At 42.6% G+C, this 23,666-nt stretch overlaps 1 protein-coding gene across 2 annotated transcripts in view; it reads right to left on the bottom strand.

Moving 5' to 3' along the window:
* Positions 1–259: 259 nt before the first annotated feature.
* Positions 260–23,666, bottom strand: part of WDR81 (WD repeat domain 81) — a 50,772-nt gene continuing 27,365 nt past the window's right edge. For both annotated transcript variants that reach the window (XM_088454877.1, XM_088454873.1), the window contains exons 8-11: positions 21,674–22,339; positions 17,956–18,101; positions 16,078–16,257; positions 260–2,143 (exon numbers count right to left, since the gene is read on the bottom strand). In XM_088454877.1, coding sequence (XP_088311003.1) covers positions 1,817–2,143; positions 16,078–16,257; positions 17,956–18,101; positions 21,674–22,339 — 1,319 coding nt within the window. In that variant the 3' untranslated portion in view covers positions 260–1,816. The remainder of the gene's footprint in view (positions 2,144–16,077; positions 16,258–17,955; positions 18,102–21,673; positions 22,340–23,666) is intronic.

Here is a 23,666-nt window from a genome sequence, read left to right as displayed (position 1 = left end):
CTATCGAGAAAATTTTACTCATCTTTTTTTTCAGATATAACTATTATAGCTTCTTTTATTTGAATACATGTAATAAATGTGACGTGATAGAGAAAATCATTTTTTTTTCCCCCTCTGAATTCAGCATCCTTAAATTAGGTGAAAACACATGCCAGATGCGGAAATTTTTTTGGAGTAGTGTAATTATGGGGAAAAAATTGTTAGAGACAGTAATAAAAATATAAAAAAAAATACTTGCAGACACTATTTAAAAACGGATTGTTTTTGTTTATTGAAATGACTCATAAAAGCCACATTCATTAAGATGAAAAAGACAAACTTAATGCAACTTCATCCTTACTTGATCTAGGCAGGTTTAGGGTCAATTACAGAGCTCATGAGAGGTATAAGAATGTGCATCAACAGGAAGTATGTGCATTTAGAATAATAATAATGATGCACTTGTAAAAGATCAAATAATTTCACATGCAGATTACATAGAAGCATGAACATTTATCATAATTGCCAATAATATGTTCACGGTTATCCATATTACAATGCAATGAGAGGTTTTTCCTCTCAACCAGGACACTTCAGCTGGAATTAAATGAACTCCAAACATCAGTGATTTTGTTGCCTCTGTAATCCAACAACAGCTATCAGTATAGAAACGTATGAGACAGGACATGAGCCACACACAAGTGCTTTGCCACTTTAATACTTCTGCTTTTTGGAAAATCTCTATGTTGATGCAACTAGGCCACTTAAATCAGTAGGAAAAAAAAAAAGTGAAACAAAAATTATTGCTGAACATTATACAGTGGAGTCAATGCAGCCTGAGATTAGTATATTATAATATTTCCTGAGATGCCCAGGTTTAGATTTCTAAACTTTACATTTTCATTATGGTCCAAAGAAAAATACATGTAAATATTCAATTCTTACTGCAAATCCCTCAAAAATAAGAGATCTCAATATGTACTAAGTACATCTTATGTAAGAAACTATACTATATAACTAGACTTTATTTCATGGCATGATTGCTTGTATTTCATATGCTATGTGAATTCCAAATAATAAACAGGAATGGAGCGTTTGAAATGATTCTGGTCATAAGCAAGACATGCAAATTTACATAGATCAGTGTTTCCCAAACTCATTGCTCAGGGAGCACAAACAGTGCATGTTTTCCATGTCTCCTCAGAGAATCACAAGTGAAATAATTAGCTCTACCTGTGGAACTTTTAAATTGTATCAAGCAGTAATGAATACACCTGTGCGCCAACTAGGACAAATGGAAGCCATGCACTGTTAGTGCTCCCTGAGGAATGAGTTTGGGGAACCCTTACACAAAGTTATTGGGTCTAATTGAATTCCCCCCATAATGTAGATGTCATTATTGAGGAGGAGCCATTTTAAAGTGCAAACGAAACAAATATAGAGGAGGGGGCACTTTCACTTCTCTTCGAGAAACAATACCACGCTGCTCTCGTTTAGAGTAGAATTAACCTATCTTCCTACAAATCTTCTGCCGACTGTAAGTTTACTAATTAGCAGTGCAAAATAATGAACTTAGACTGAACTCATAAATTACCCAGTCTATATCTGAGCATAGCTTGCAGCATGAATATGAAATCTCCTGATGAACGTTTTGCAGATCGGACTGTCACCTGATCCTACATTCTTTCCATACACGGCAAAATGCTGGCTGGTCTTGCTAAGGGGTATATATTAATACTGGATTGTAACAGGCTTATGGCTATCTTTTAAATGCAGTTAAGCAATATCACATTTATGATGTACTCAGTGTTTTCCGCCAAAATTATAGCAATGTCCATTATGCTAGAAGACGGACAACCCCATTGTCGGAGCCCAGCAGCAGCAGTCTCTTGGTAGGTAGGATAGCCAGGTTGGTTAAGGTCCCCTTGAAGTTCTCGGAGCTGAGTTTGGTTGTGCTGTTTGGCTGTGAGGAAGAATCGAGGAGAGAGTATATGCCAATCTTGTTTGCCACAGTGCCGGTTATAATCTCATTGCCATACAAGTCAAGAGCATGAATTGGGTCAGAATTGGATTTGAACTGATGTAAAGGCTTCGGCCCCAACTCCTTCCAGACAGCCAGGGAATGGTCAGAGGATGAACTCACCACAATGTTTCCATCTGCGGCCTACAGGATAGAGAAGTCATCAGTGCACTGGATAATAAAACAAACTTTTAGGGTAAGGAAGATAATTATATCCAGAAACTGTAATGTTTAGGCCAATTGACTGCAATGTAAATTTGCCTTTGCAACACCATGAAATCTTGTGTGTAGTATATATATATATATATATATATATATATATATATATATATAATTTCCTATATTGCACCTCCCCTTTCCAGCACTATGTTCTAATGTCATTAGCAATCTGACATTCCATAGAACCTCTGTTGAGACGGGTCCATGTCAAGGCCGTAAGTCATGCTTGGGTCACACAGTACCTCTTCCTCCCTAAAGGTGTGTACGCACTGGGCGATAAAGTGGACGACTGAACGATATCGTTATCGTTCAGCCGTCCACTTTATCGTCCATTTTTAACCCCAAAACAATGAACGATAACGACGACGCGCGTTCATCGGGCTGACATGCAGGCCAACCTGACGATCTCGTCAGGTTGCTGCATTTTGGGGAATGGGGGAGAGAGCCCAGCGCTGAACGATATCGTTAATGATATCGTTCAGCGGCTGTGCTCAATGTCATGAACGACATTGAGCACAGCCTGCCGGGGACACACTACATGATATCGCTCAGGGAGCATATTGTGTAGTGTGTACGCACCATTACAGCTAAAGGATTTCCTTCCACCAACAATAAGCATGCTCTCACTTTCCTAACCGGATACTCATGCGTAATAAGAGTGGGAAAGGCTAGGGCTTACTTCTCATTGGTGGAAGGAGTTCCTCTGATGTAGGAGGGGGAGGGGCTGTGTGCGCAGCCCATGCTAGATGACTGACAGTACTGACATAGACCCACCTCAATAGGCAGAGTGTAAAAAAGAAATTGAGCAGCGATCCCTGGAAATGGGAGTAGAAGCACAATAAGCGATATACACAAAAGATCATGTGATGATGAAATGCGCTTATATGGACAAGACTTTGCAATATCGAATTTACATTTCTCCATCCTTATGCCAACAGACACATCAACAATGCAGCTTCAAAATGTTTTAGGGCTTATAAATATATGAAAATGTTCACACAGGCAGCTACATGTAAGGACATCCGGGTACCCAATTCAAGGCCTAATTCAGCAGTGCACGTTAGTGTACAGCTGACCGCAGATTCCAGATGTTCGGAAATCTGCGGAGGCGCCAGACCCGTTCTGCGCATGTGCAGAACGGGTCTGTGAGCCCGCACGTAAGGTGGCAACAGACTGTCAATGATTGACAGTCTGCTGGCGTTTGGGGGTGGGGAGGGGGCGGCGATGGCCTCAGTTTCCTGAAACTGAGGCGTGTCGCTGCTGTTGGGGGGAGGGAAGAGGCCAGGATCTCCATCGGCTGACGGAAATTTCCTGGCCTCTTCCTTGCAGCTGCGACGGCTGGCTGCGTGACCCCATGGGTCACCTTAGCCGGCAGATGGTCCGCAGACTATCCAATGCTGCGTTGGACAATGCAGCTCGGATACGTAATGCAGCAGGGGGAGTGATGCCTCCTGCTGCATTACCATATCAGCGCAGATGGAATAGCTAAGCTGCTTGTGAGCAGCTTAGCTATTCCGTCTGAAGCTGAATCAGGCCCTTAGTTCTCTCGTGCTTCCTACTAAACATAAGGGGTTATTCAATTCAGTGCGATGTTGAATAGTGCTGCAAATTAATTCCCGGAGCTATTCAATTGATCGCGCTGTTAACAACGACTACAGGAATTTTGCTTGCACCCTCCTGAGGTGTGAGCAGAAATCGGGCTAAACTAGTGCCACAATGCTGTTTTTGAGCTTAGCACATGCTCTAAAAGCACCTTGCCCGGCACTTAAGTCAGAGAATGCAGGTTACCGCGGACTGAACACCCTGCTTAAGGCACAATAACCTGCATCTCCTGACTTAAGAGTAGGACACAATGGGGACAACGGCGCTATTCAAATTGCAATGAACTGAATCACCCTTCTAGAATCTGATTCAATTAGGACTTGGCGATGTGCTCACGATTCAACATTGTGTCCGATTTCCCCCTGAACTCTCCCCAGCCACTCCCCGGCAGTCGTGGGCACGATTTGGTGTTAAAAACTGTCCAATGTGACAAACGATCTATCGTGCCTCCTAACTATTCCAGTGCATCGTGACTGAGATTGTCAGATCTGCCCTACAGCACGGCAGATCTGAAGATGCGATGTACGACTTGCGGGGACGCGCATTGGCATCGTGAGTGGACATTTGTTGCCACGATGCATTGGCATCGGGCAAATCGTGTAAAATATCGCTACGTGTATAGGCACCTTAAGTCAATATGCACAATAAATAAATAATATAATTGTACATTCACATATACTATGTATAAAAAATGAGAGACAGTTCTAACTGACAAAAAGATCAACTGTATCGAAAACCCCAATATGATAGCAGATGTGTCCCCCCCCCCCGAAGTGCTCCACTTGGTAACTGATGTTGGTAAAGTGAGTGCTAGTGACACTTCTTATATCCAAAGACAAGTTTTAAATAAAGGGACCATCTCCTTAAAATAATAAACAATGTTCTGATGGAATGGACATTATTTCACCTTGACACAGAAAAGGTTAAACAAACTATCACAGCGAGCACTAGGGTAGGTAAATATAAAGAAGAGTTACTCATTACTGAGGCTTGGGTAAAATACAAAAACACTCTTATTTAAACAAACTGATAAATACAATCCATGTAAATACACTATATAGCTCCCATATAGAAGGACAACTTCATATAAGATTAAAGGGTCTATGTACTAATAATCGCGGTACTGGTGTGATTATGTATCCAAATCGCAGAGGATATTTTTATTTTTTATGAAAATATCCCCACTACGCACAAAGGGGAAGAACTCGCTGGGACAGTGGTTGCGGTAACCGTTGTCCCTGTTAGTTATATCCCCAGCATTTTGGAGAAGTCTTTCACAGAAGTAAGCAGAAACTGCGCATGCGCACAGCGGCAGCTTCCGGAACTGGTCAGGGGCTGCGAGAGACAGATCTAAAGATCTCTTTACTGCACCGGGAGCATCCATAGGCTGAAGATGGTGTAAACTTGTAACCCTGGTTTAGGGTTAAAGAAAAAACATTTAAATGTATACTTTTGACATACACTTCATAGCATTCTGAGGTAATTTAAGTCTGTAAGTGCTTAAATAAATAAGGCATATATGTGTGGAGATATCAAGGTACATTAAATTCCTACTGTACATGTTTATGTATATGTTTAAGTAGTGTGCACTATACAAGAAAGTGCCAGAACTGGCAGGCAGAAGCTGCTATCAGGTGGCCCCTGTTTAACATAAGCGGAGTGATACATGTAGGAGTGAATTGGTTAAAGTCAGAAAAAGAGGATCCGGTGAGAGGGAGGTGCTATAACAGCTGTTAGCAGCAGCATTAAGTTAGTCTGGTGTTCCCTTCCTTGGGTGCTCAACCCCCCTGTGCCTGCTAGGCACAAGGGGGTGGAGCCGGAGAGGAAGCCTGTCACAGCGGGAGCTGTGGGAGAGCAACTGTGGCTGACAAGTGAAGTAGTTAGTGGCAGTGGCTTCTAGAATCTTTCCCTGGGGTGAGTGAGCAGCAGCGGCCAGCTGGCAGTGAGCATCAGCATACGTTGATCGGCCAGCACTAGAAAGCAGGATATGATTTGGAGACAGTGGCGCTGAACAGTGTAAGTGTGATGAGCCTTCACACAATTATCTAGCTGCACGGCACATATCCCAGTATAGAGACCTTATTATGCAGCATACGGCTTCACATATATGTGAAGGAGTCACAGCGGCAGAGCGCCTCCTATATTTAGAACAGCGTCACTTATTTGTAAGGGGGCCTATCCATTAGCAGATAAACTTGAATGATATGTCGTTCAATTTATCTGTCATGGATAGGCCCTGAATGATGATAGATGCGCACTCCCGCAGCCGACAAATTGTGTCTTTCATCTCTCCAACATGTTGGTCAATTATCGCTTATTGCTGCCAGATATTAGAAATATCTGTCAGTTTATAAGCAGTAAACAACGAACGATATTTTTAATGAAAATTAACAGAAACATTAAAAAAAATCCACTCCCTGGATGATGTCATGCAATATTGTTTATTGTTCGCAAAAAATCTGTCATGTACATGACAGATATCTGTCACAGCAGCCCCAGGAATTTTCAAAAGATAAATCTTTTCTCTTTCATCGTAGAGAAAGATCTGCTAATGGATAGGCCCCTTAAGAGGGCTGAAAGGAGGAGATTGATCAGCTGATTAGGACAGACACTACACTACTATATTGGGCTCTGCAGTGGCATTTATACAGACATTATTTAAGCCTTCGCACTAAGCTGCCCAGAGACTATAATGCTACCATTGAAACCTTCTAACTATATGTCAGTCCTACAAAGTACTGCATTACTGCTGATGAGAGAGATACTGTTAGTGTCTGAGCTCTGGTTGATACAGTATCACTAAAGAAAGGACAGTATCTCTGCATATTGCAGCTTATCCAATATTTGTAGCAGAATGGAGAAGAGAAAATATATCTATAGGATACAAATCATCTCTCTAGTGTAGCAGGAGTAAGAAAACTAAGCTAAGGATGTTCTAATCTATCAGCAATAGACTCTACAGATGACACTATAGAAGTACTGACAACTACCTTTTTAATAAAGGACACAGGAGCCTTATGCTACCCATCCACTAGGCGATTGTACCTAGCGATGGAGTAATAACGACGGTTGTTATCGCTCCATCGCTTGGTAATCGGCCGCAAATTCGGCAGTAAAAGGTTAAAAACGACCAGCGATGCGCGCGCCCACTGGTCGTTTTTAACATCAATCATTGCCCGAACATGACGGTCAACCTGAGGACTGCCGTCAGGTTGCCATGTTCGGGGATGATTGATCTGCACACACTGAACGTCTGAACGTTAAGTGCATGCAGTTCACCCAGCGGGAGACGACGGTGTCGAAGCCGGATAATTGGCTGAGACCGAATCTGTTTAAAATTAAATCTGCACAATGCCATTTTAGCGAATCTCACACATTATAAGTACATACGGCGATGCTATAATTTAGCGTTGTGCGATTCCCACGCAATAGAAAGATGTTAAAAGTCCTCATTATATAAATACAGACAGTTACTAAATCATATAATATGATCAACCCTGCAAAACACATACCACGGTGTAATCCACAAAACACGTAGTCGCACAACGCTAACTAGCGTCTTTTCTCAATACCCCAATACTTACACACTGCACACTTACATAAAAAGGTCCCCTAGCATTAAGGTTAATATTTAAGGTTTTATTCATTATCAGTAATGTTGTGAAATACATGTTATTTGATATTTAAGGTTTAGTGCATGATAAGCAGACCGTGTTTGATGTCATTCTAAACCACTGTGTCTTTGCAGTTTTCCGGTTGCATCGGGGAAGAAATAGCAACATGTGTCTGCAAGTTATGGATCAGAGAAAGTTAGGTATTGAAATGTATCCTGTAATGCAGCCAGTTTAGATTTATTATGCAGCGGGAAAATGGACACAAAGAGCTGTTGGAGGCTGGACTGTGACCATATGAATTGACCTATGAACTGTACTGTAACAGAAGAACCAGGAAGAGGAACCAATGGAATCATGCCAACCTGTTCTATTGTATTGCCTATCTCTGTAAGAGTATATATGCAGACTCTCTGAAACTAGAGCCTAGTCTTCTTGCTTTGCTGTTGACGGAGGTTTCATCATTGATGCCGGGATCTGGGTCCAGAGCGCGTGCGTATGTAACGACTGTACCTTGTGACTGTTTAATTTGTTTGCGCTAATTGTATTTAGATCACAGCGTGTAACTATCTGTTTTTATGGTGAATAATAACTTTTTGTGCTTTGGAACCACAATCAAAGTCTGAAAGCAATAATTTATTGTGCGACTCATAACGCTAAATAGTGACAATTTTAGAGTGTATAGATAGGTAGGAATCGATAGTGGCGTCGTAATTGTGCCGTCATCCCCCGCATCGCCTAGTGGATGGGCAGCTTAAGTCAACTTAGCCAATTCAAAGACTTTTTCAATTGATCAGATATAAGAGACCCAGGGTGCCCCAATGCACTGCAGTGTTTATAAGGGACCAAAAATACCCAAGTGTTACAGAGTTCATTGTTTTTCCATATTATACTTTTTTTGTTGTATGACATGCAGAAGTATATGTATATAAGGTATATTGATATATTCTAGGTTGTTGGGCATAGTGTATTGTCCAAATAATTGTTATGTTTCTTAATTGGAATAAATGAACAATTACGTGTGTATGTTCCACCGGTTCACCATTATTGAAAGGACCTGGACGTTAACGAGGAGAGAAGGAAGGTATTTTATTTTTAAAAAGTGTAATTAGTATACCGCATATATAATACCATCAGGTTACATAATTACATTGATTGGCTTAACCAAGCAAGTCTGAACAATATAGCTATGGGTTTTCCCAAGTAGGCCCATCCATACAACCAATACTTGGGTGGAGGCACTGATAAAACTAAAGGATTTTCAATATTTAGCGAAGGAAATAAGTGGGTACACTAAACCACAAGGAAGTTAGTAACCTGGTGTCCCTGTTAGAGAGTAAAGGGGGTTACAAACTAATGGGGCTAAACTCTGAAAAGCTTTGCTTTTTGGAGTTTAATATATAGGAGTCAGATCATAGTCACCATAGTCCTGCAGGAGACATAAATACAATTATTATAATTAGCACTTTGCCGCTGATTTCTGTGAAATCTCCTGCATTGTGCTTTTATTACACAGCTACAATACATAAAATTATGCAAACTGCAGGTTCTGCATAATTTTATGTAACAGACTGATATATAGGCCCATAAACCTTCACAGACGCCCCCTCTAAACTAGCAGAACCACGGCATTCCTGCACCCCACAAAACGGTTTTGTTTGATGCACACAGGTCACCGAAGGCTATTATGCGCGGTGCAGCAGTGGCCATATCAATAAAGGGATGAGGTGCAGGGATGGTGTCTGGGAGCTGGGCTAATATCTTGCAAATCTCACAGGCCCATGAGAAATATATAGTTCTGGGCTATAAATCATTATCTACCCATTTTAACAGCTACTCAAAGTATAAAATACATTATAAAAAGCATGCAAGAAAACTGCTTCAAAACACACAATTAAAATGTCGTCATAGGCGACTAGTCTATACTCAAGGGAATACCATATGCTCCTATAAAATTGCTGCCTCCATTATATTATATTATGGTGGTGTAATGATCCAAACTTAACCATAAATAATCAATTCTAAAATATAAAGTGCAGCAAAAACTAGGGAAGATATAGCCAATGGTAACTTGACAGAGTGACAAATACTACCTACTGTACATATTGATTTTACAACCCACACATGTTGGCCTTCAACCTGCAATGCTAACACATAAAAGTTAAAGAAAGGTGAAATAAATATATAATTAGTAGGAAAATATGCTACTAATTTTATATCAGAATAGTTTTTACAAGGTTTTGTATTTTTAAAATGTGCTTATAGTCCTGGGGTTAATTGCACAATTAATACCCCAACCCCCAAACCACTAATACAACCAGATCTGTAGCATTCTAAAACAATACCCAGCATTGCCACAAACAGTCTACGAGAGGCATCTATAAAAAACTGTCCATGTTTCTTTGAATGTTTTTTTTTTTCTTATTTGATATTTTTAACACAGGTTACAGAAATCCAAGGTGGTCTCTAATATTGGTGATAATTTTATTCACTGTGACATACTTAGGTTTAGGCTGCAGGGAAGGGGGGTTAGGTTTAGGCACTTGGGGGGCGGGGGGGGGAAGATAAGGGTTAGGCACCCCTAAGGGAGGGTGTTTCGAGAAAGGTTAGCGGTACTTACCTTAATTAACGATCGGGATTCTCACCCTTGCCGGGCTGTCGCTGTCGGGATTTGAACCACCGGCCATTCACGCAATGCAGGCACATCTAGCTGAAGCCCCTCAAAACTAAACATCGCCTCAAAATCCAGCACTTCTCCATGCATGATCTATTTACTCCTTTATGTAGTTTAGGGGCTAGCTAATCTCACCCGCTGTTTCTGGGATGCTGTCAAAATGTCTTGTTAGGATGTTAACATTGTTGAAATGTCGACATCTGCAGAATGTTAACATGTGAAATGTCGACACGTGAAATGCACAAGCCATCAGCGGATTAAGGTTAGGCTGCGTGAGGGGTGCTTAGGCACTGGATGGTGAGGGTTAGGGGTTAGCCATACTCACCGCCGGAAGTCATCAGGACAAGAACGCCATAACCGGTAGACACCACTGGAGCTGCTGAACCCATCATAACAAGTAAGTCACCACTAGAACACCAGGGACGTTTTGTCAACATTATAATCATGTCGACATTTTTATCAATGTCAAAATGATGACTGTCAACTAAATATACCACACCCTGGGGCTTAGCTATGCCTAATAAGAAACACCGAGCAGTGTGTCATGGCAGACGCAGTGGCCAGCATGGTGACTCTTGGGCCAAACATATTACAGGCTGTGGACCATCCCTTCTCCAATCAGCAGCTGCAAACTGTGTCATCAGCTATTTGCGGTCATATGTTCTAATAGTTATTAAACTGACCTGATCTTCGCCAGAGCCCATTGACAAGAAAGAGGGACAGCACGTAGGCGACTGAGAAGAGAGTAGGTAACATGCAGTGTACTTCGATTTCGGCTAATGAAGAGGTCAGAAGTATGTTATACTTGTAGAAGGTGGATGCGCATCTTGTGCTGCACGTGCTCAGAAATGGCCGCACGCATGGATGGGCGATGCAGAAACATACACATTTCAGTTACATCTACAGTTACGATAGAAGAGGCTGAACTGGGGTGTAAAGGAGCATTCTTACATAGGCAAACTTCAGAGAGGGCGAGATCACAATGCATCCCATGCAGATATAGGTGTAAGAGAAATGGCGCTGAATTGGAAGCATATGTTTGCAGTATAGGGTATATACAAGTCCGCATGATGCTGACCAGGCGCACGTGCAGATAAAACTCTGCTTAATAGAGAATAAATGCATTTTATTTTCAACATGCTACTTTTCAGAAACATACATCTGATTGGTTTCCAACACTATAACAGGCCCAACATCTATCAGCTGGCGTGTGAGAAGAGAGTTCTGTAATGTGAGCATTAAAGTCTTTGTATAACCTGAGGATTCTGCAGAGGTCCAGAGATCTTCATTTGAATGATGCAATTATGTATCCTGCAAAGCTTTGTGTGCTTCAGCAAGGGAAACACACTGACATATATGCAATGCGGGTGGCAAGTCTACAAAGGATAGAGGAGACGCATCCTTCGCCACATGATGGATATATTTAAATATTCATACCGGAGTGCTCTCTTTATTCTGGCAGCAAAAGGTTCTGTTCCATAAATAAAGGATAATAATAATATTAATCTACCCAAACGAGCTCACAATCCAATTATACTGTTCGCAAAATACACAGGATTTTAAAACAGAGTGGGTCCTCTAGGACCCGTGTAACACCGCAGCAGCCAATCACCGCCGGCGGTGTCTTCTCAACCAATCGCCACCGGCAGATTCTCAACGTATAGCTGCTGGCAGTGTCTCCTCCCCCGCTTGGGCACAGACCGGCCGGAGATGGACGCGAGTAGTACTACATCTCCCAGAATCCCCAGGACCGCCTTTTACAGCAGCCGCTCCCTCCGACTTCAGTCACTCTCCCCACGCTCCCAGCTCACTCACGCCCCCTCTGCTCCTGCCTCTGTTGTGATATCGGATAAGGATGGGGGAGATGACGGCAGCACCGGCTTGGAGGGGACGGACTTGCTGCAGAACGTTGCGGGCCTGTCTGCCCTACAGAAAAACATCCGAAAGCTACTGCCGCTGCTGGATGATGGCGGTGACGCACCGGCCTCCCTTGAGGCAGCTCTGTCTTGAGGTGAAGAACGATGACCTTTTGTGGCACTGGTGGAGTGGAGCGCCCTGAAAGGTGAGGTCCCCGCCCTGGCCGGCTGTGTGGTCCCCGTCGCTAATGTCACTGGCCTGCTGTGGCCCCTGTCACTAGTGTTATTGGCCATCCGTGTGGCGCTGGTGTAACTGGCCATCCGTGTGGCCCTGGCCCTGGTGTAACTGGCCAATCTGTGTGGCCCTGGTGTAACTGGCCAATCTGTGTGGCCCTGGTGTAACTGGCCTTCTGTGTGGCCCTGTCCCTGGTGTTACTGGCCGGCTGTGGCTCATCACTGGCCAGCGGTGCGACCCCCCCCCCCCCCCCCACATCAAGCTCAACCCCTTCCCTAATGACTAATTAGACAATAGAAAGTTTCCAATTAGTTTAAGCACCCCAAATTTAATGACTGTATTTTTTTATCAGTTTATTTCACAATTTTCCAAAAGTACCCCAAAATCTCTTTTTCCTACTTATTTTTTTGCATTTTTCGTTTAATTCGTTTGAGAGTAAATTAAAAAGTTAGTTTTTTTTTTTTTTAATTTTTTAAAATAATCACTTATCAGCTATTTGACACCATTTAAAAAACCTTCAGTACTTTCCTAATGCCCACAAACTACCTTCTATACGGTCCTGGTAATGAAATTATCAAATTTTGGGGGTCCAGGATGGTCTCCCCACTTTTACATGCACTTCCATCACATCACATTTTGCAGTAAATTCGCAAACCTCAGCTGCGAGTACCGCGGAATAGACACTTTTAATTGGATTGGAGTATTCTCGGGAGCTCGCATTCGTGTGAAGCCTGCGAGTTTCATGAAACAAACTCGCTACTCGCACCTAATTGGATTGACCTCTAATGGTGCGTACATACGGTCCGATTTTTATGAACGATAACGATAAATCGTTCATTTTTAAGCAGCAAACGATGGACGATAATATCATCTATGGTCGTTCGTACATGCAGGCTAACTTGGACGATTTCATCACGATTTTCATGTTAAGAGATGTGGCAGGATGACTTCACTGAAAGATATTTATTATAGATATCTTTCAGCGTGTACACTCAATATCGTTTGTCCTACACTACAGAAAAGTTCACGGGAAATCGTTCAGCAATATTGTTGGTTGTGCAGATCATACCGATCGTACCGTGTGTACCCAGCTTAAAAGCCTTTAACTGGGCCACCTGCTTAGAGGCAGCCATTATGGGAACTAGATCACATTGCAGGAACCGTGCATAATTCATGTTCAATTATGCACACTTTTATCATTTAGAATCAAACGATGTCCCAATATTCCGTTTGGATGAGCCCATTTGCAAAAAAGTTCCAGATTCCCAAGACATGAATTGGGAAGAGGATGAGGAGGATGAGGAGCAGGAGTGCTAGGAGATGTGACAATGGATAATTTAAAATCTACTGTATCAACAATTATAATTATCAGAGGAGTTTAACAATGTTAAAATGAAATGTGAATATGAGATAGACATGGTGAACAATGGAATGACACTATTGGGGTTCCATGTACAGAAAAGTGTCAATTAATGCAAAAAAAAATACAATCAATCAAACAATTGAGTAAAGCAGCCTAAAACTCTACACAGAACAAACTACACAACTAAAAGTTTATATACCCTGGATTTAAAGGAGGCAATTCAATTGTGTGATGTGCGTTTGGGAACGGCACATTGTGATCACCGACATCGATAATTTTACCTCACACCCCATAAAGGTGTGCAGAAACATCAGTGATATTAGGTTAACATCACATGACAGGAATGTGCGCATCGGCATATCGTGACCCGACTATACTCCCAAAGACTACCTGGTGTATAAAATAATTAAGGTTTCCTTATTCAGTGCTGTCTGCAGCTGAAGTTAATTAATAATAATAATAAAAAAATGCATAAGGAAAAGGATTCTGTTAAAAAAAAAAAAATGTAGTTCTAAAATCTGTTTATAGGGGAAAACATGGCGCTGTACAAGGTAAAATACATGAAAAGGTGCCAAATAAATGTTCAACTAATAGAAACCTAAAGTGAAATCTAAAATATTTTTTCCCTCTTTGTAAAATCTAAAACTGAAGTTACGTAGCAGAGAAACTGGTCTGACAGCTTCAATCTCGCTCACCCACGATAATCGATGATATTGCTGATGAGGAAGTTGATGTGCAATGTGACTACCATTATTTGGGACTAGAAATTAAGGTCAGTTTAGTTTCATTTTCAAACAGATATACCGTATATACTCGAGGATAAGCCGAGTTTTTCAGCACATTTTTTGTGCTGAAAAAGTACCCCCTCGAGTTATACTCGAGTGAAGTGTGTAGCGCTGACCGGACGGAGTTCGGTCAGCGCTACACAGCACAAACACACAGCCGCCGGAGCCATCTTCCGGCTCCCGCAGTGGGTAATGGGAGAGACGTCATGAATAATGACGTCTCTCCCATGCAAAGTGGCCGGAGGAGCTGTTAGCGGCGGGACCAGGAGCGGGGGTTTCAGGTAAGTGATTCTTTTTTAATTTTTTATTACGTCTCTCTCTACTGGGGGGGGGACGACTACTGGGGGCACTGCCAGGGGGGCATTACTACAGGGGGCATTACCACTGGGTGTACTGCCAGGAGGGGATTACTACTGGGGCACTAAAAGGGGGGATTACCACTGGGGGAACAACCAGGGGGGGATTACTACTGGGGGCACTAAAAGGGGGGATTACCACTGGGGGCACTACCAGGGGGGATTACTACAGGGGGCACAACCAGAGAGAATTACTACTGGGGGCACTACCAGCTGCTGCCATTTCCCACCCTAGGCTTATACTCGAGTCAATACGTTTTCCCAGTTTTTTGTGATAAAAGTAGGTACCTCGGCTTATATTTGTGTCGACTTATACTCAAGTATATACAGTAATTAAACAGATTATTTGCCATTATACTGTGGGGTTTTCTCAAGGCCCAAACTATTTGAGTTTATAACAATGCATGTAATACTTGCAAATAAAAATATAAAATAAGTGGTCACTGGGGTTGTAATACATTTTTACTACAGATGAATGATAAAAGTCAGACGGTATTCCTGAATAACGCTCCATTTTTTGTTTTTTTGCCAAGAAGCATTAGTGACTTCTACCCTTATGGATAAAGGGCCTGATTCAGCAGCGGACGCAATGTCAAAGTTTACGCAGCTCGAGCGATTATCTGCCACTGCGCATGCGTGCATCGCGATTACGTCCGCACAGAGGATCCATTCGCAGAGTGAGTGTCATGTGTTCAGCATTTGAAAGTGGTAACGGAGGGGGGGGTTCAGTAAAAGCAGACGTGTCTGACTGCTTCAACGCAGTTTCATGGGAGTGCATAAATTAGCTGTAGCGATTACATTGGCAGCATGAGAACGCTCTGCGTGTAAGGAGAGCTGCAGTGTATGTGGCTGGTCAGACCTGCCGTACATGCTGTGTGACTGCTTGATGTGCATCGATGGTACCAATGTTTACGCAGGAGTGTGACACTGGATGGGTATGAGAAGGCAGCAGTGGGCGTTTTTATGTCGGCTAGGCTTTAGAAGGCATTAGCATATTTTAGCAAGTCATATTTTAGCAATGGTGATCTGTGAGCGACTGCAGTTGCATTTGCGTCCGCCGCTGAATCAGGCCCAAAGTGATTGCCACAAGACAGAAATTGCTGATAACCAAGACCTGCATATTAGAATATCCCAATACATATTGCTGCAGCCGGGGATCTCCTCGCAGGCATAAACCGCTTTGCTGGAAGAGACTTAATAGCACAATGTATGGATTGGGGGCACAGAGCAGTCGTACGTGTGTAATAATCACAAATGTAACAGGCTTGGGAAAGTGATAAAAATCATCAACAGTAGCTACCACGAGATACAACATTGGGATAAAGAGATCTCAGGGTGACTGAGGTTTTATAAATACATTCCTGGAATGTATATTACCTTCATCTGAAGGATGTCACCCTCATGAGCCGGCCAACTTCTCAGAATCAGGCCTGTCCTGGTGTCCAGCAGTATAATGAACCCAGATGAATATCCTGCAACAACGCTGCGTCCATTTGGGCTGACTGCTAGGTAGCGGATAAGTCCTGCATTCACATTGCCAGCCAGCCTGAATTCATGCTAAGGTACAAATAAAAGACAGGAGTACTAGAGGATTACTTTGCAACATTCAAAATGGGGTATTTCATTTCAATATCAAGCTTATAAATCCCCTTATCAGTACTATAATGGGTATTCCTCACCAGGGAACCCCACACTACAATGCAAAATGCTGGTGCTTACATTAGCCAGGCGCTCTGTCATTCATCTTCTTTGATGCTCTGCTCTCCCCAAAGTAGGAAGCATGAGATGCATGGTAGTAAGAGAGAGCATTCCAGCCGCTGTGCAGTGGCACAGCCAGGGTGGGAGCACGGGGAGCGAATGCTCTCCTAACATAAATGTTGGTCCTCATATTGAAATAACTCTCTCTTTTCTTTACCAAGGCCTCTGTAATTTTTACAGCATTACAGACCTATGAGGTATCACTATACCAAACATTCAGCATCGCCATACTGTACCATACAAAGGTAATGTTGGAGAGGAGTGTGCTCCTGTGCTGTCCCCTCTGTGCGGTGACCGCAGTGTAATGACATCATGGCACATGCATGACCCTGCGCGTTAAGCTGGGTAACACATCAGACGATGTGTACCCAAGCTTGAGGTTGCGGGCGACGAGACCCGGCATGCGGCAAGTGCATACACACATGCCAGGTCAGACGGGGAGATGTCGCCAACGATGCCATGCTGCAGAATGCAGCATGGAGCTTCCCACCCCGTGCTGTAGGGCCGATGGGGGAGGTCGCTAACATTAGACGATGTACTCAATATGCAGGATTGGACGACATATCGTCTAGTGTGTACCCAGTCTTTTGAGTGTAACGGTGCTGCACAGCTGTGCGGTACTTAGCTCCTCAGAGGTGAGACAGATTACTGGTGTATATAACCTGCATTAACGCTGATATAGTCACCACTGTCATCACGGTGTGTGTTACCGCTGTTACCAATGTGTGGACTAACCTCCATTTCACATTCCACATGTACCTATTGTTATCACCCAGGTTCTACACCAATAGGTAATACCCTCCCGCTTGGCAATTTGTTATTATCTGTAGCTGTGCAGGACTCCTGAGCAGAGCCCATGACCGCTTTAAATTGCATTTGAGGAAGAGGGAAAAAATGTGCATTCTTCTGCCTAATTTTGCGCTCACATTACATCGAAAGATCATACAGTGCATTTAATCATTATCAAAATGCGCCATGAGAAAGAGTATGTGTTAAAAGAACGTGAAGAGACAGTATTTGTGTGGACAGATCATATTAAAAAATATCCCTACAATTGGTTGGCAAGAGCGGAGGCGAGAAGCATCAATGCGCTTCATATAAATCGGTTCCCAACACCACTATTAAATGATCTCCAGGACTAACGCAATCATCATGTTCTACCATAGTTACTAAGGGCCTGCTTCCACTGTATAAGAGGAGTAAAGTGACTTAATAGTTTCTTTCTCATGTTGTTCACAAGTCTTTAAAAGGTATACCCAACAGTAAGGGGCCTTTGGTTAGTTACATATTACGCATTGCTGGTGATTGAGACACATTATCGGAAAAAGCGCTCTGCGAGTCGTGTCGTCCATTGAAACAGACAGCAGATACATGCTTTTAGACAGGAGGACCATCCCAGGTACACTGGGCATCACAGCTTACATCAGAACGAACAGAGATAGACAAACAGGAAAGGTGATAGTTAGGGAAGAAGCATTATCAGCAGATATCAGATACCTGAAGCCCTGGCTTCCGGGGGTCAATGAAACGAAGCATTGAGTCAGAGCTTCCAAAAATCACACTGCAATACGGAGGCGGCATCGTGGCCACGGCTGTTATGGGCACTTTAGTATCGCCAGCCTCGTAGGTCCGAATGGTTGTACCTATCAAAAACAAAATGTATGTATTATGTAACTGCATTAGTAAAGAAAAAATATATAAGGACGGGCTGATTTAATTTCTTTACCGATTTATATGGATCATTAGAAAATATAACACACAAACAGGATGACTACAAAATGATGACAAAGATGTGTGCAGCAAACAACTACACTACAAACTAAAAAGATAACGTGTACACAGTTTTCCAATTACCATTTTAAAGTAAAAAAAAATGATACCTGAACTGCTTAATAAATGTCCCACTTATACTGGCACACCAATATCAGATACACACGATGGCTTTGCACGGGGTACGGCCTAGATCAGGGGGGAGGCAATAAACTGCCCTCCAGTTACTGCAGAACTACACATACCAGCATGCCCTGCCACATGGCCATGCTAATACTCTTGCAAGGATGCTGGAATGTGTAGTTCAACAGCAGCTGGAGGGCCGCTTATGGCCCACCCCTGGCCTAGATGCATGTTACTAGCTGTGACATCCTGATATGGCCTGTTCTGTTATAGATTGGACCACATTATTCCCTGGAAAAGAAAAACTACTTAATACAAGGTAGCTAAATTATTGACAATCTTTCCATATTTAGCTTAAAATAGACAACTCCAGCTCTAGGGCTTATTGTATTAATTAGGTCATCTGTCCCATGTATAAGTAGTGGGGGTCCCACCTCACCTGCATATTTACCCGCAGTCAACTTAGGAGCAGGCATAATGCAATACAATTATGACTCTCAGGCCAAATTTGGGCATTTGAATAGAGTTGGGTGCTGTTTTTTTATGCTCTATGCCAGAAGGAGGGACACAAAGGGCACAATGAGAAAAGAACAAAGTAGTGACAGGTTCTCGTGTGTGTAAATTTAAATCAGTGGTTCAGAAGTTTAGAGAAGAACCAATACCAGAATGTTCCACTAGATGGCAGAACAGGAATTCTATTAGAACATTCCATGTTCGAAATATAACCTAAAACTGTACTTATGTCACATTTCCAATTATAGGGCTTAAAAATAACTGTTTACACCAAGTACAATGTTTTAAAACAACATTATTATATTGACTTCAGGAAAAATTTAAAGGAAAATGACTACATAAGCATACAGCTACTGTTTTTACTAACATTAAAGTGCATCTGTTTCTTACATGTAGTGTTCCAAACAAATAAATTCACTAGGAACCAATACCAGTGACAATACAACCTATCAATTCACTAGGAACCAATACCAGTGACAATACAGCCTATCAATTCACTAGGAACCAATACCAGTGACAATACAGCCTATCAATTCACTTGCTGCCTATCGATACACGAACAACCAATACCGGTGAGAATGCAGCCCATCAACACACTAGGAACCAATACTGGTGAGAATGCAGCCCATCAACTCACTAGGAACCAATACCGGTGAGAATGCAGCCCATCAATTCACTAGGAACCAATACCAGTGACAATACAGCCTATCAATTCACTAAGAACCAATACCAGTGACAATACAGCCTATCAATTCACTAGGAACCAATACCAGTGACAATACAGCCTATCAATTCACTAGGAACCAATACCAGTGACAATACAGCCTATCAATTTACTAGGAACCAATGCCAGTGACAATACAGCCTATCAATTCACTTGCTGCCTATCGATACACGAACAACCAATACCGGTGAGCATGCAGCCCATCAACTCACTAGGAACCAATACCGATGAGAATGCAGCTCATCAACTCACTAGGAACCAATACTGGTGAGAATGCAGCCCATCAACTTACTAGGAACCAATACCAGTGACAATACAGCCTATCAATTCACTAAGAACCAATACCAGTGACAATACAGCCTATCAATTCACTAGGAACCAATACCAGTGACAATACAGCCTATCAATTCACTAGGAACCAATGCCAGTGACAATACAGCCTATCAATTCACTTGCTGCCTATCGATACACGAACAACCAATACCGGTGAGAATGCAGCCCATCAACTCACTAGGAACCAATACCGGTGAGAATGCAGCCCATCAACTCACTAGGAACCAATACTGGTGAGAATGCAGCCCATCAACTCACTAGGAACCAATACTGGTGAGAATGCAGCCCATCAACTCACTAGGAACCAATACTGGTGAGAATGCAGCCCATCAACTCACTAAGAATCAATACCGGTGAGAATGGAGCCTATCAACTCACTAGGAACCAATACTGGTGAAAATGTAGCCTATCAATACACTAGGTACCAATAACAGTAGGAAAGCACTAGACAATCTGGCCAAAATGCATATACAGCTGCATTCCTGGGAGAAAACACACCGTTCACTAAATTTCCCATGTATCAACCGATAAAAGGATGTTTGTTTAAGTGGACGACCACCAATGCCAAGTCACTGACCATGAAAACGCCAAATATGGCACAGCCATTACAGAGGTCTCTTCTACTTGGAAGCACCATTCAAAAAGCTACACAATAATAAGGCCATATTGAAGATAAAGCGTATTTTGAATGAGGCTTTCAGCCAAGCTCTCCTACAGCTCCTCAGTGCTTGCAGGCAGGGAATCTCAAACACAAGAGGCAGACATCTTGGAGCAAGCATGAGGCTATATTGGTGTAATGGTGTAATACCCATTAACGTCTGCAGGTGGCATTGCTGTGAGCTCTTATCAAGACATTGAAGGCCTGACTCATTACGGATCGCAACTGCGATTACGCACGCAGTCCCGCTGCGAAAATATGCTAATGTCTGCGATTGCTATGCTGTCGCAGCACTACATAAGCATATCAATACACTAGAAACCAACACGGGCGAGATTGCAGCCCAATCCTTCAGGGACGAATGGCATCACCATCTTGATGACAGAGAAAGACTTTTTCACAGATTCTGCTGCACTGATCACTTTTAATAGAACAATGCGTCTTCTTCAGTTTAACGAACAAAACTGCATTTAAAAGTTAAGATGCACTTTGGAATATCCTTCAAGGGCCATGCTTACATACTGGGGGCTGCAATAATAAAACAAACAAGCCAAACGTGTACCAAGCATTTATGAATTACGTGATCACATGATTAAAAAAAAATGTTTACCGGACGGACATGTTTCCTCTATGGTACAAGGCAGTGCACCATACTATATGTAGCTGATAATGGGGGGGAGGGTTGTTACTTGTGTAAATTATGGCGTGGCAATTGAGTGCACTTCTATTAGAGGATGAATTTCATAGGTCATCCCTAACAATGTAGCTAAATATATAGCTATATTTCTAGCCAAGGTATTAGATGAATCATATTAATGTGTGCAGAGGGCAAGACTTTTATGTATGAATGATGGCAGTCAGTTGCTGTTAAGTAACAGTATTTAAAATATATTTTGAAAAACAAAAATCTAACCATATCCCAAAATATAGGCATGTGGAACAATTAGACTGCATGTGAAGCACTACATGACGTGTGGATAGCCCACAAACAAATCATGGTCACAATTTTTAGTCACCATAATAGGAATATTGCTGTGCCAGCACGAAAAGACCGTCAGTGTGGTGGTTTGCTTTTGCCAAGCTTTTGTCCATACCTGTAAATTGGTCCCATATACAGACCCCTCCATCACAGCTCACTATCTGCTGCACCGACTCCAGCTGGCCCACGTAAAACACTGTCTTCTTGTGCTCGGCGTATGTGAGGCGCGACTCGATTTCTCTGGTCCCATCGCCAGAATTATACAAAGGCCACAAACGGACAGTTTTGTCCTTACTGCCACTAAGAAAGAAATCTTCTCCACTTAACGGTTTAACACATTTTATTGCACCAGTGTGCCCGGCAAAGCTTTGGAGCTTGATCTGGTGGAAGTAAAAGTGAGGTTCCTGTTGGCTCACACCAATCTCATACTGCCAGTACGCCAGCCAGTTACCGCACAGTCCGTGGGCACTCTTTTGAAGGTCCTGCTTAAAAATATTTTCATCAGAATGGATGTTCTCCAAAATGGGTATACGGAAGGATGACCTTGGTGTTGGCTGCTGGTTGTCTTTTGGCACTTGGATTCGGTTGCCAACCAGGACGCTACCAAAAGTGCCTGACTGGGTGTCTTCCTCCGAGTTGTAGATAGCAGAATTTATTCTTCCTCTATACTCAAAGGGTTGTGTTCGGCTATCAATTTCCTTCGGAAGTACGGCTTCTTGATAGACCATTGTTAATTTCCATATTAACTCATTGTTTGGCACCAATTGACCAATTCCATCACCTAAGGAAAAAAAAAAAAAATTACTGGCTTGTCTACTTTCACTACTGTTGCAAAAGCTTGTTTGGTTGGGAAAAATGTGAAAATATGTAATTAGCCAATTAAAATGCTGATGTGCAGTTACAGAATTAGCATAGACAGGTTAACGCTATTGCGGTAAAACATTCTAATTACTAAATAACCTGGAGATTACATCCAAACCATAAGATGCAGCCTAACTTACTCCAGAACCGCTTTCCTCATGTACAGTACCTCACTGTATATATAAGCTCACTAGCATAGACATAATGTAGACGAGACAGACTGATGGTATTGTGGCCTCAAAGCCTACACTGAGGTTAGACATACTCTGTGAGGACTTGCTTACATTTTTTATTTTGTTTTAAGGCTAAACATATGGCTGTCATTACATGGTGTTTTCCAGGAAGGAATAACAAAGCGCTTCCCATGTTTATCTTCCATGCGTCTGCGGAAATGCATGGGTAGGAACGCACTAGACAATCTGGCCAAAATGCATATACAGCTACATTCCTGGGAGAAAACACGCCGTTCACTAAATTTCCCATGTACCAGCCGATAGAAGGATGTTTGTTTAAGTGGACGAGCACCAATGCCAAGTCATTGACCATGAAAACGCCAAATATGACATAGCCATTACAGAGGTCTCCTCTGCTTGGAAGCACCATTCAAAAAGCTACACAATAATAAGGCCATATTGCAGATAAAGTGTATTTTGAAGGAAGTTTTCAGCCAAGCTCTCCTACAGCTCCTCAGTGCTTGCAGGCAGGGAAGATCAACCACAAGAGGCGGACGTCTTGGAGCAAGCATGAGAGTATATTGGTGTAATGGTGTAATACCCATTAACATCTGCAGGTGGCATTGCTGTGAGCTCTTATCAAGACATTGAGGGCCCGACTCATTACGGATCGCAACTGCGATTATGCACGCAGTTCTGCTGCGAAAATATGCTAATGTCTGCGATTGCTATGCTGTCGCAGCACTACATAAGGATGCCTACTTCCCCATACACACATCCATAATACCTTGCAAGTGTGCGAGAACATCGGCAACATCGAGTACCATCGGGGCCTCATGCACGCTTGCACAAGGCCTGACCTCAGCGCACGCAGTGAAAGCCCAAGCTGCGTATAGCATCATAGTGGCTAATTTATGCACGCCGCTGTAATGGCATTCAAACACACCAACACACCTGCGTTTCACCGACCATCCCCCGAACGGTCACTTCCTATCAATCACTCTGCGATGGCTCTGCGCAGTCACTGCAATCGCAGTCCGATCGCAATGAGACCTTCGTGCACAGTGATGCGTA

Source organism: Taudactylus pleione, unplaced genomic scaffold, assembly GCF_031769625.1.
Source record: "Taudactylus pleione unplaced genomic scaffold, aTauple2 ptg000040l, whole genome shotgun sequence".
In the NCBI taxonomy this organism is placed as follows: Eukaryota; Metazoa; Chordata; class Amphibia; order Anura; family Myobatrachidae; genus Taudactylus; species Taudactylus pleione.
Note: the sequence above shows the minus strand (reverse complement) of the source record. Positions and strands in the feature narration are given on the sequence as shown.